Source organism: Ochlerotatus camptorhynchus, unplaced genomic scaffold (genome assembly GCF_037179485.1).
Source record: "Ochlerotatus camptorhynchus isolate MF236.1 unplaced genomic scaffold, CSIRO-AGI_Acam_v1.1 ptg000008l, whole genome shotgun sequence".
Classification (NCBI taxonomy): Eukaryota; Metazoa; Arthropoda; class Insecta; order Diptera; family Culicidae; genus Ochlerotatus; species Ochlerotatus camptorhynchus.
In genome coordinates, this window is record NW_027040500.1 from 3,006,496 (window position 1) to 3,020,466 (window position 13,971).

The window sequence follows — 13,971 nt, forward strand, 5'->3', positions numbered from 1 at the left end:
TCTTCCTTGCATCGAGTGCCTCATCTGGATGCTGTGTAGATTATATAGGCAAACAGAAATATTGATCGGCGAGTAAAAAAAAAAAAAACAGGAATTCAGGTTTTTACGGAAGAGCAATAATACAATGGATCGCAAAATGGAACTTTAGTGTCGTTTTGACTGTTACTGTGATCGGACGGATTCATCGGAGAGAAAGCAAGACTTGTGTATTCGTGTATTTATAACTTATAATTGAGCATCGAGATAAGGATTAGCTGAAAAAAAATGAAATTGTTTATTTGTGTATTCACGCTTGCAACACTTGTGGCTGCTGGTAGCGCTCACAGTGAAGGTAAAGGTACGTTTGATAGTTTATAATTTTTCTATTATCGAATGTATACATTCAAGAAACCACAGCCAACTTAATTGTTATTTTTCATTTCAAATCTACTGGAAATTGGACTACTGGAAGTACTAAAAACATTCATAAAGACATAATGCATCTCTGGTCTAGACTTTTGATTATTGTAGATGCAATCAATTTTAAAAAAAGGTTGGAAGGCCTATTTTCAAGATTTTATCACATGAATATTCATTAATTGAAATTATATGGTGGTTGTCTGATCATTCTCAACGCATAAATTAGACATAAAAAACAAAAATTACAGCTGAAGTCTGTGCTTAAAGCTGAATAATTACTCGATAATGAATTACATTAAAACACATGTGACACAATTTCTCTCACCTTTTATTGAGATGCTTCGTGGAATCAGTTAGCTTCATTAAGAAACAAAAACACAAATCCAATCAAATCTCAGTTTTAAACGTTTTTAAACTTTATTATAGTGTTATAGTTATAGTTAAACGTTTTGTATGACATTTCGAATATATAATTTTCTGGTAATATTTAAACCTGTTCAATTTTGCCTCCCTTACCTCAGTTGTTAAAAGTGCAGCTATAAAGCAAGACCATGCAGGAGGCGGCTGGGTTCAATTCTAGGTTCGGACCAGGAGTATAGACAAATTTCTATACTTCCCTGTTCGTACAATCATTAGTTCTTGCCACACAATTATGCTAATGGGGAATTTTTAATATTATCTGTAAATTTTGGGCCGAAGGGTTTCGAATATTTATGAAATATGATAATGGTTTTTTCTAACTTTCTTCAACCGTGAAAATTTTTTGGAATTTTATTTTCAGATTTTATTTTTTATGTATTGTTGCAATAATTTCCTTATTTCATGAGTTTAAATGTACAAAGTACGTGATGTCCGGGAAAATTTTCCGGTAAAATTAATTACCCCACATTTTTTTATTGTTTTCGTTCATATAGTCTAGCTGTGTCCAATAATAAAAAAAGAAATCTCCTGTTGCAAACATGGTACAGGCTTAGAAAGCTCTCAATTAACAACGGTGAAAGTGCTCAAAGAACACTAAGTTGCCGGCGCAAAGTCTTAGTAAGGACGTAATAAAGTCATAGAAGAAGATCCTAATCGAAACTATGATTTTTCCTCCAAAAAATTGCAAATAACTTAACAACGAACATAAACGGTGACTCTCCAGCAAATTTGTTCGTCATCAAATTTTAAATTTTTTAGATGTAATAAGGGCAGCCCTAAGTTTGCACCTTTAGAATTGATAAAACGATCCATAAAATATTGAAAAACGTTCCATTAAAAACATCCAAATGATCCATAAAACATCGGAGAAAATCCCTAAAAAAGTGTGGATGATCCATAAAAAATATCAATATTATCAATATTTTATGTGAAATTTAGCAACACAATTGTAAAAATGTACCACTAAATTTCTAAATAATAAGCATTGTAATTGTACGAATTACCCATAAACATATTGCAATTGATCCATAAAACATTCAGCAATGAACCTTAAACTAAAGAAAGTTCACCATAAAAAATCTAGTTTGCACACTTAAAAATATAGGCATGATCCATAAATTAGACGTATATAATTCATGTTTAGAACACTATTTTTTTAAATTTTGATCCATAAACCTTGAAAAATTGCTCCACTGCTTATCTACTTAGATTTACTGTCCTGCCCGTGTATTTAAGGTAGATGTGCGAAGCGACGGGCAAGCGTCTAGAATTAGCTTCCAAAAGAAGATTCTATAATAATATTCTTAAGACGTTTCCTATGGAAGCTTCATTTAGAAACTTTTTAAGAAGCTTATTCTAGACGCTCGCCCATCGTTCTGCTCTTCTGACAAAAAAAAAACACGGGCAGAAGAGTAAATCTGAGTAGCTACGCAGTAATGTAGCAATTTTCCAAGGTTTATTGATCAAATTAAAAAAAAAAAGTATATAGACCGAGATATAGACTATAATTGGAACACACCAAAATAAGCACGTCTACCAACAACTGGAACACCTACCCTAGGTATGATTTATAAAATTAACATTTTTTTTTCATTTTTTCTTAAGAAGATTATTATAGAAGCTTCTTTTGGAAGCTAATTCTAGACGCTTGATCATCGCTCATCTACCTAAAAACACGGCAGGACAGTAAATCTAAGTAGTTAAGCAGTAATGGAGCAATTTTTCATGGTTTATGGATCTAAATTAATAATACAGGGTCCAAAACGTGAATAATATACGTCTAATTTATGGATCATGGCTGTTCGGAATATCGGGATAACCCTGTACCGCCAAGTCCAGTGACAACCCTGTGGGGGATTCAGAGAGCTACGGTAACGGTCGCTGTCAGAAATGACAGACGTCAGGTTTGGTTCAACGGAACTGTGAACTCACAGTTCCGTTGAACCAAACCTTAGATAGGTCGGAGTATGAACGAGAAAAAAGAGGAAAAGAAGATACAATTCCAAACCATTTAAAAAACGTTTTACAGCTAAATTATTTTAATTGCCTAAATTTGTTAACATACCTATCGTTTAATTAAATTGTAGTTATTTGTAGTGAACAACAATCAATACGCAACTAACGATTTTAAATTGGCTCACTACTTGACTTGCCTATTGGTCCCAAGCAAATCGATTAACGTACCTCATTTTAGTCAAAATTATAGTACTACACAATGTTTGTTTTGATTCGCTATGAAAGTTTGACAGGTAAAATGTGGGGTTCGTGGATTTTCTCGTGTTTTATAGGGGTGCATCGAGGAGCTTGGGACCGAAGATAGTACCAGAGCTTAGCCAAAAAGTTGAGCACATTATTCGGGACCTTCTGGTCTTAAAATTACCTCTATGTAGCTACTGAAGTAGGTTAGTTGGAGGTGGAATGCGTGCAAATATTGAATTTAATAACCCTATATTTGCTTAATCTAGATACTACAGTTTGATCCTAAAATCTGGTAACCTACAATTTGTTCCTAAACGCTATCTACATGATTTACCCTAAGTAACTAGTAAGTAGCTCATTCTACATCGTTTGCGTGCTTAACTAAAATAATAATTGAATTCCTAAATGCTAAATCTAGCCAAATCTTTGTTGAAAGAGTGACGAAAGATAACTCTCGGTTTGAAAATCTCCCGCTCAGCCTCCTATCTCTTTTCATGGAGGAATTTCTCTTCCTCCAGCGCTTTCTTATTTGCGCATTTCTCCTGCAGCAACTGGTCTAGGGATTCTTCCAGGCTGACCACATTGGTACTTCCTTTTCCAGATTCGGTTGCGGCATCACTCCTCACTCTATTATTTCTGGTAGGTGGTTTATTTGAGACAGACTTCTTGCCACCTTATAAGCATTAAGATTGGTTTTGATTTTATATTAGTTTAATAGAACCTATTTCAGCTTCAAACTGTCTAAAACGAGACTGCTCTGAGGAAGTTGCTTTCATTAATACGAACATGGCTATATTTTTAAGTGCGCAAACATGATTTTCTATGAATCACTTTCTTTAGTTTAAGGTTCACTGCTGAATGTATTATGGATCAATTGCAATATGTTTATGGGTAATTCGTACAATTTCAATGCTCATTCCTTAGAAATTTAGCGGTACATTTTTACAATTGTGTTGCTAAATTTTACATTAAATATGGATCATATTGATATTTTTTATGGATCATTCACACTTTTTTAAGGATTTTCGCCGAAGTTTTATGGAACATTTGGATGTTTTTTATGGAACGTTTTCCAATATTTTATGGATCTTTATTGGTTTTTATGTTCAAAAGTATGTTTGCCTGTAATAAGTCTTATTTTGATGCTCTATTTTGATGGTTGAATGTCACTATGCACCAAAGAAATCGTCAGTTCGGAGAATTGTCAAAAATATCATAATAAATTCAAGCATCTAGCTGTTTAGACCTCAAAGAATATGTAAACATAAATGGCTAGGTTACAGGTCGATTCTTTAGAAATATTTTTTTCAGGAATGACTATGAAAAATGGACTCTTATATGGATTCCATCTCAAGTGACCGAGCAATTGCATCATCCCTCTCTGATTTGAACCAAAACTGGCAGATCTTATTATTTTATAAAAAAAAAATTGCCAATCGGCCTACGCCCGGCTGCCCCCTTTTCCACCAATTTTAAATAAACATAAATTTTAATTTTTACATAGAACCAATAAACCAATAAATATGAAGTCAAAAATCAAATTTCAAAGAAATTTTGTAATTTTTATGTAAGTAAGTAAGTCTGTTTCCTCAAATGTATTGCATCTAGAAAATCATGTTGTAACGGGTAAATAAAAATATGCATTTTGGAAAAACTTCATTGCAAGAACTGCCATTACATTTGTTGTATGAAACATTTGTAATAAATTCAACCTTACATTGGATGTAAAATAAATTTGTTGACAGGTTTTACAAGTCAAACACATACTTTGCAACGTGGTCTTGTAGCTTACAAAAACATCCAATGTTTTCATAATTCCGAAAAACATTTTTTCGGGTGAAATGAGTTTCATTTATAATCTTCATGCATTTGACCAAATCAAGTAATTCCAGGGAAAATCATGCCATGAACTGAAATAACATTATTATTGTTTTTAAAGATCGATAACGTACTTGAAACCAGCATCTTAAGCCCAGTGACGTGAGACAAACAAACACGCACGCACTGCTGTTAATATGTCAACTTTTTTGACTCAGAGTTAACGAAACCGGTTCAGCCAGCATCCGGATGGGTTTTACCAGTTGCGTCTTTAATTTGATGCTATATGTTTCACACGCGCAGGCAGCTTCATTATAACAGCGTTATTAGACTGATGCAAATTTTGAAATTTTTTCCCCAAAGTACTCAAACTGGTTTTGAATCATTCTATAAAAAATTGAACTAATTTCGTTGAAAACTGGATTTCTCCAATAACGTTCATGCCTTTCTCCATATTTCCCTGATTGAATGCACTGTGTAGATGTTTTCTCAGCTACACATTTTCTGAAGACCAGCTTTCTGCCAAACTACAATAGAAATACATATTTATTAAATACAGAGAAGATTGGTAATCTTCAAACATAATATAGCAGCTGCATTTCGGGAAACACTGTGGCATTAGTAGTCATGATTGTAATACGGTTAAAAGCTAGAAGTTTGATTTTTTCATAGTTATTTTAATGTAAACTGCAAATGGTTTGTGCGGAGCCAGTTTCTAAGCAAATGAGTTCAAATTTTGGGAGGACCATCAGAACCCTATTTGGAACCGTTTAAGCACTGTGGAGCGAGTATGTAAAAGTTTGCAACAGCCTAATCGGTGTACATCCATTGGGAATTTCCTTCCGCTTGATCTTTTGGTGCAAAATTTCAATCGTTTGTGTGCGTCATCGACGACGCGTTCATCTGCCAAAACAGGTTATCGGCGACAATCCGGCAGTGATATAAAAATAATATTAAACTCTAATTCTCTCCAAAAAGACTCCCAGTGGCATCTGGAAATATACATTTGGCTAATTCCCATAAAGCAGCGCCGGATCGGTACGAGGGGTGCACTTTTATGGCATATATAAAAATTTGCATATCAACAATTAAGAAACCCCGTTGTGGCGTCAACGATCTTTACGTTTGAATTATTCAATTTACCAACTATTGCAGATGCAGCAACGCAAGACAAAGCGGACACAGCGACGTATGAAGAGATCCTTGTGGAATCATCGCTCAACGTGCGCAAGACTAATCCATCTTCGAGGAGGCACGTGAGAAGCGTCGTGGACCTTTTGGTTCCAAACAACGCGCGAGTGAAGCGTCAATTTGGGTAAGTGAATAGTCTACGTATTGATTTAACGCATTCCTAGGACTTCAAATGCAAATCATATATCATATATTCGTGGGTTTTAGAATAAAAAAAAACTAAATATGTCATATTTCTAGTGTACTTTGTGTGTGATATTTAACCCTAGTATCAACAAGCAATCGCAAGCTACACGGGAAAAAATCCGATTCCATTTTCATGAATAAAAAATCATGAAATGAAAAAACTTGCCATCCCATGAAATCGTAACAATGATTCATGATTTCGTCATGGAAATTCATGATTTCATAATGCAGTTGAATCAAGACCGCTACAAGCGTTACACGTACTTGGCAAACCGTCTTCATAAACCGCACTACATAGATATCTGTTATACGCCCTTTATTCTTCCAACTTGTACAAGTACTGATAGTCTAGTGGTAAAAGTATGGGTTTAGTGATTTCAAGGTTCTTGGTTCGAATCCAGTCTGATGCTTTATTTTATTCTTTTTGCATTTTTTGGTTAAAAGTTAAACCCATGAATTTAGCTCATGATTTCAACTCGGATGATTCATGATTTTGGGAATATTTGCTGCGTTACGCAAAAGTTGCTCATGATATCATGAATATTATTCATGGTGTATTTTCATAACATGAAAATACGCTGTGTTCATGAAATCATGAGTCATTTTTCTCATTTCGGAGATCATATTTTTTCCCGTGTAGCAACTTTCTCCACCATACAATTAGCATGTACAATTAGCATGTTTGAAATCTTATTCAAGGTAAAAGCATTTGCGTTTTTCCTATTGTATCAATCTCGGGACGTGCACTACTGCCCAATTCTGGAGAGGGGAAGGGCAAGGGGATGGCAAACTCGCCATATTTAGCTTAATCTTAGCCCAATAATAACCGTGTTTATCAATTTAGGGTGTTCCAAAGGCCCTAAAACAGCACTTCAATGGACAAAATAACTAACGGGGTCAGTATAACAGTTGTTTGCACCACTGCTGCCCACGCTATTGTAAAGGCTCTGCCAGTGGATTTTTTTACAATGCTATCAAAATCTAACCACATGTTACGACTTTAATTAGAGCTGTGGAGTCGGATCTAAATTAACTAACGCCGACTCTGATTCCGACTCATGGGATTTGAAAATAACCGACTCCGACTCCGATTCTATTAAAATTTACTTTAATAAACTTAATTTTATTAAAAGGTGCTAAGAAAATCCAGCATATACTAATTTTATGTGCTGGAAATTATCCAGTACTAAACCATACAGCATGCATCTGAAAATATGGCATTCTTAAAACCTACACTGGTAATTTAAAAAGAAGTTGGCACCATTTAAAATGAACTTTTTCCCACTCATGTCATGCATATACCGGTAAAAACATTATTTAATAGGTCTCTAAAACCCGCCATCTTGGAAAAAAAGACTTGATGCATATTTCAAAATATTGCACAATGAGGTACAGGACTGAAAATTTAAAATGCTTCTATCGCTCAAATGTTTTTTTTTTCAAAAAATTCTACGGCGGAGAAAAACTCAAGGGCTACCCAACAGACATATTATATTAAATATTCGAAGTTTTTCAAAATATTTGATGAAAGTTGTTCAAATTGGTAGATTTCGACTATTCTTCCCCCACAGCAACTCAATAAAAATTAAAAATACATCATTTGAACATTATAAGCCAAGGCTGCAAATACTCGTTTCAGTTAAATCAATGTTTTTTTGAATTATTAAATAACTAGATCATATTTTGCATTGGTAAGATACATGAAGAGGTTGCAAATAATATGTTTGACACATTAAACCTGTTTATTTCACTTCATGAGAGTCATAATTAGCGATTTTTCACTGACCCACTCACTCACTCACTCACTCATTCAACGATCAGCAAATAGCTGATTGGGACTAATAGAAAGCAAAATTGACAGCTTAAACGTGTCAAACACATACATTTGTTTTAGCTGAAATGAGTATTTGCAACCATGCTATAAGCATTTTAAAACATTTCTCCCATACGTTGCCATGCAAAATTTTGAAATCTGCTTCATTAATCCTTTTTTCAAGATATCGGATTTCGGAGGCTATATCTTTGCACTAAGCTGATTTTAATTTTCAACTAAAATCGTCAGCACTTCTAACGAATCCGGTCAAAAAGATAAATGGATAATTGTTTGAATACAAACATATACAATTTCTATCAACATTGATAACAACGCAGTCGCAATTCATAACGAAAGTAGGTAGTCAAAGCAACAAAACATCAGATTTTTCAACGAAAACGTTAACGTTTAATTTAAACGAAATTTGCTCAAACTTTTTATGAAATTGGTCACAATTTTTACAAGACATTAGAAATTTAAATAAAAATGGACACACCGTTTGTACGCACTGGTCAGCTATTTCTAATTAAATTAATCATGTTTTTCATTTTATAAAATCTGGCTGCAACGGTCAATAAAGAGATTGATCGATTTCAAAAACACGCCATGGTTTAATAAAAGTGTCATTCATTTATAGAATTGATCGATATCGTTAAAATTTGGCCACTATTTGGAACGAAACTGAGCACATTTTTTTTCTAATGAAAATGGCTAAAATCTTTTAAATTAAGATTAAATTGGTAGCAAGTTAGCATGGAACCCTTCCCAACCTTTAACCACTCTCAATGCAAATTTACAATACTTTTGAAGAAACTAATCACATCTTCCAAATCAAAAGTTTCTGTTGTTCAGAGATGGGTAGCCACCATACTAGTAAAGGTATGTGGTTCTATGTGGCCTTACATGTGGTTGCACTTAACGGAGAGATCCAATTTTGTTAGCTATCTGAATTTAACATTCTGCTTGAATAGTTCAAACTTGTACTGGGACCCATTATTCTAGCTTTAGATATTTTTCATAACATCCGGAGTCGGAGTCGGAGTCGGAGTTGGTACTTCTTTTTTTAAGACTCTGACTCCGACTACACATGCTCAAAATTTCATCCGACTCCGACTCTGACTCCACAGCCTTGACTTTAATAATAAAAAAAAATCGGCATTCGCAAAACCAAAGAGGGGACTTTTCCTGCCATGGCTGAAAGTCTCCTTAATAGTGAAACATCATCAAAAAAATTCCTGTAATTTTGACATTATTATTTGAATTTTTGTTCGGTTATTTTTCCATACAGAAAGACTCAGAAAAAAGTGACCCATAGAAATAAACGTTCAAATTAACTCATATTTTTTATGGAAAATTGCACCCATGAAACATTTCAGTAATAGTGTCTAAATGACGGGAAATGTTTCCTCTATCGAATGGTGAAGGTTTCATCAATGCTGATTTTTTTTTGTTTTAATGATATTCTCACCGTGATTATGTTTCTTCAAGTTAAAGTGTAGAAAAAGGAGTGTACAGAAGATACCAAACTTCTGAAAGTACTGCGACTTTTGATTTGCTAAATTCCCACCCTGGACCACTGTGGGTTTGCAATCAATGACGAAAATCAAGAAATGCATAAAAAGGGCGGTAATAAAAAATGTGACAAGTTTTTTTTTAATTCATTTATTTGGAAGGTTCAATCGCGTTAGCTTTATGGAGCCGATATTTCAATGTATGTAGTTTAACAATAATGACTTAATACTACATCTATTAGAGATGGTCGTTTTACTCGAGGTTAGTAATAATTTGTGTAATTTGAGAATGCAAACAAAATTCATTTCCCTCTTATTAAAACTAGGGTACGGATAAAACTTGTCTGCAACAAGCTCGTCATAAAACTTAAAACTATTATTTTTAGTTAAATGTTAAACGATGTTAAATGTCTGCTCTTTTGGTGTTTGAACTTGTCCTTCTTAATGTAAAAGAAAGTTGTACCCTTTTCGTATAGCGCAAAACGCATTACGATATAAAACTAAAACTAGCTCTGATAAAAATACCAATCGCTGGATCGAAACGTTGGCGATGATAAAATTGTAATCAGCACACAAAAGCTATGCAAATTACTAATTCAAGTGTAGCTATTCAAATCGGCGTATCTGATTTTGTAAACAATCGCTTCAATCGACGATTTGTAGCAACTGCTAGCTTACTCACAGTAAGTAACAACACCAGCTAGTTGGGGAGAGATTCCTCTACCTGATGATGGTGTTTGTTTGTGGGGGTGAGTTAGCAGTTAAGACAAATTGTCAATTGAAGTAATTGTTTACAAAAGCAGATACGTCGATTTGAATAGTTACGCTTGAATTGTTCAAGGCATTTAAAGTTCTCTGATTTACTTTTCAGAAGCTTTTGGCACTTCCCTGAAGTTATTGGAACTGCCCTAAACATTTCTGAACTTCAATAAATCTCTAGAAAATTTTAGGAATTTCTTAGAATTTTTAAAAGTATCCGCAATTTTTTGATAGAGTGGCCTTGAAGTTATTTTTCCCTAAAGTTTTCGAAACTTCTTTGAAGCTCATGGAACTTCCCTTAATTCTCTAAGTTTCTCTGAATCGCATAAAGTTTTCGTTTTTTCACGAAGTTTCCTAAATTCTCATTAGTCCTCTTTGATGGAAATTTTCCTGATATTCTTGGCCTGCCCTGAAAACTACACCATTTAACTATTTTTTAGCAACATTCTTGACATCCTTGGATTTTTGATAATTCCTCGGGTCATCTCGAACTGCTCTGAAGTTCTCTGATCTTCCATGTAGTGCTAAGAACATCCCTATAAAAAATGAAACTGCCTAAAAATCTCAACATTTCTCTGAAGTTCTTTGGACATTCTTGAAGTTAATTGAACTGCGTTGAGGATTTCTGATTTTCCCTGATTCTTCTGAAGCTATTGGAACTACCCAGAATTAAATAAAATTTTCCTAAAAATCATAAAATTTCCTTGAAAATCTCTTTCCTGAAATTTACGGAACTGTTTTCTTTTTAATTTCTCGAAAGTCTGGACTAAAACTTAGTTATTGACATTGCCTTATTGGCATTGCCTGAGCTCCTCCGAAGATCAATAAACCTTATTTCCCTGACGTTCTTGGAAGTATCCATTATTTTCCTTAATTTCTCTGAACTTCTTTGAAGTTTTATTAACATCTTGAAGTTTTCTGGATATTCCGGAAGATCTTAGAACTTCTTCAAAGTTCCTGAAACTTCTCTGAAGCTTTTGTATTGCCCTTGAAACGCTCAATACTTCCCTGGAATTCCCAAAATTGTATAGGCGTTCGTGAAACTTCCCGTATTAACCTGTTCATGAAGGTTCCCTGAAAACCTCGATATTTTCCTTCCAAACTTCTTTATAGTTCCTAACATTTTTGGGGACTACCCTGATGTTGTTGAACATTCATGAAGCTTATTTACTCGTCTAATGATGTCCCTGGAATTAATAAAACTGCCTAGAAGATCTCTAAACTTCTCTAAAGTTCCCTCCTGTTCCGTGATTTTTTCTAAGTTTCTGTGATGTTTCCAATTTTTTTCTCAAATCTAAACATGAAAGTTGTCGATATTTTGTTGAATTGGAAATGACTTTAATTTTATCGTTAATCGAATGGCCCTAAAGTTCTCAAAACTTTCCTTGAGTTTCGGAACTATTCTCAACGCTCTGTGACCTTTTCTAAGTTACCTGATTTGTTCTGGAGTTTCTTGTAGTTCTTATAAAGTACCCGCAATTGTTTTTAAATAAGTCATGAAGTTATTTGATATTCCTCTTGCTTCATCTAAATTCACGAAATTTTCGTGAAGTTCATGGAACTGCAGTGAAGTTCTCAAAACATACTTTTAAAGATTTTAAACTTTCCTGAAGGTTCTGCACTTTCATGATTAAATTAGTGGTAGTGACGACTGGGACTGGAATATTGCTTGTTCAAACGGCTTTCTCAATAATAACCCTTGAAAAAGGCCAAATCCCATGTCCAAAACGTCTGGTTAATGTATTGTATGTATTGGAATCGTTAGAGTGAATTTATGACCGAGAAAACCGTATTAACAAGCAAGTTCTGAACTTTCTTGTAATTTACGGAACCTGCCTGATGTTTGTGAAACTTCTCTGAATATTTCAGATATTACATAAAGTTCTTGAAATATCCTTGAAATTTTCGGTTCCTTCCTGAAGTTTTATAAATGTCTATAAAGAGCTCTTAACTTCCCTGTTTTTTTAGAACTTCCCTGACTCCCATAAAGTTTTTCAATATACATTTTTTTGACAGAATTTTATTCTAATGTTTATTTTTTCACATAACTACTTCTGAAAGTTATCAGTTGTCCAAAGAGTAAAGTTCAAATGCTTTATTAAAAAAAAAAAAAAAAGGTCAAGAAATTATTCATGATTTCAGGAAGTCCACATCCGTGCAGATTGTCTGATAGAATTTAAATGGAAATTGAATCACAAGCCCCAAGCCCCAAAGTCTATTGCTCCGTGTGCATTTGTTCTTTTACTCTTCGAAATCCGTAACTGTGTATTGGATAACAAATTATTTGATTCGACCTAATGACTGAGTCTTCGAAGGATCATTTTCTCCAGCAATGCACGAAAACATAGCAATCAGGCGCTGGTTTGCCAAGATTTTGAATGGCTATTATCTGTCTCTATTTAGACGGTATGATTTTTTTAGACGCATCCATGGGATATCACACGGATGGGCATTCTGCATAGTGTTTGGCATTCTGCATAGTGCAATAATAGAGCAAATGCAGCATTTTCGTAAGATACAAGACATAATCTAGATAATCATATAAATAGATAGTATGGATAATGTCAAATAAAACTCGTGCTCTAAAACGCTAGTAATCAAAAATCATTCACCTCGATTATATAGTCGTCACAAGCTTTTTATCTGTATCTAAGCTTCACTCCAGTGGCGAGTTCAAGTGCAACGGTTTCTATCTCAATTGAAACACGCGCTGTCTCCCAGTTCCATCATTTTCAACACTCATTTAGCATTCCGGTGGACGTGTGATTAAGACTGATCAAATTCGAAGCAGCGCCAGGCACGCTTTTATTGTAGATTTGACCCTGAAGCTTTGAAGATCGTTTGATTTCGCTTGAATGTACTTCCAGTGGCTGATCAGAGGAGCATAGAGATTATCTATCTCGTATAGCCAATTTCTTTGCACGATCTAGAGAGACGAGGCAAGTTTTTAACGCTCATTAACATGATTGAGCGAACGCGAGCAGAATTTGCGATGCTTTCCGGTGGACAAATTAAATACGAAACGAGCATCCACTCCTAATGGAGTGGTTAGGATGCTTTGGATAATGCGAAATCGCCGGAAAGCTGATCAAATTAGGACTCATAAAATTTGTGGTACGCGCCACCGGGTTAAAATCGATTACCAGACTGATAGCAATATAACTATAGATTTCATCTTCCTTCTCTGATTTCCTTGCAGTGGTGATTTTGGAGCATCTAGCGCGCAGGCAAATGCTAATGCTTTCAACCAGCAGTTTGGTCCAAATGGTTTTGGAGCAAGTGCAGCCAACGCGGGTGCACAGTCGTTTTTCAACCAGGGACCAGGAGGTGGTTTTGGGGCCTCGGCAGCCAACTCTGCGTCACAAGGGTTCCAAGCAGGCCCTAATGGAATCACGGTATGCGCAAAATAATGGTTGTAGTTTTTAACCGATAATAAGGATCATAATATTCATTACAGGGTTCCGCTGGACAGTCTGGAAGCCAGTCGTATAATCTTCCTGGGAACCGTGAAATAAGTCTGTCATACACCGGTGGATTCTCTGTTGCCGATGGTAAACCAAGTGTATCGCAAGGAAACTCTATCAGTTTCACCGGATAATCAGTGTTCGACAAGGCAAACGTTGGATGAATTTTAAACATTGGAGAACGTGTCAAAATATATGTCGAAAGTAAAAA

At 34.8% G+C, this 13,971-nt stretch overlaps 1 protein-coding gene across 2 annotated transcripts; it reads left to right on the top strand.

Annotated features, from left to right (window-relative positions):
• The first annotated feature begins 232 nt into the window (after positions 1 to 232).
• On the top strand, positions 233 to 13,971 carry LOC135698964 (uncharacterized). 2 transcript variants are annotated; one of them, XM_065219131.1, is made up of 4 exons: positions 233 to 337; positions 5,992 to 6,151; positions 13,496 to 13,691; positions 13,754 to 13,971. In XM_065219131.1, the coding sequence occupies exons 1-4, from the start codon at positions 265 to 267 to the stop codon at positions 13,892 to 13,894; spliced, it is 570 nt and encodes a 189-aa protein (XP_065075203.1). In that variant the 5' UTR covers positions 233 to 264; the 3' UTR covers positions 13,895 to 13,971. The 2 variants fall into 2 exon arrangements, with proteins under 2 accessions (XP_065075203.1, XP_065075211.1); XM_065219139.1 differs by having other exon boundaries at positions 237 to 331.

What these genes read in the sequence shown, in the direction of transcription:
- LOC135698964 (XM_065219131.1), top strand. Translation starts at nt 265, where the DNA reads ATGAAATTGTTTATTTGTGTATTCACGCTTGCAACACTTGTGGCTGCT. An exon ending in CGCTCACAGTGAAGGTAAAG is followed by an intron (nt 338 to 5,991) that starts GTACGTTTGATA and finishes CAACTATTGCAG; the next exon opens with ATGCAGCAACGCAAGACAAA. An exon ending in CAGGCCCTAATGGAATCACG is followed by an intron (nt 13,692 to 13,753) that starts GTATGCGCAAAA and finishes TATTCATTACAG; the next exon opens with GGTTCCGCTGGACAGTCTGG.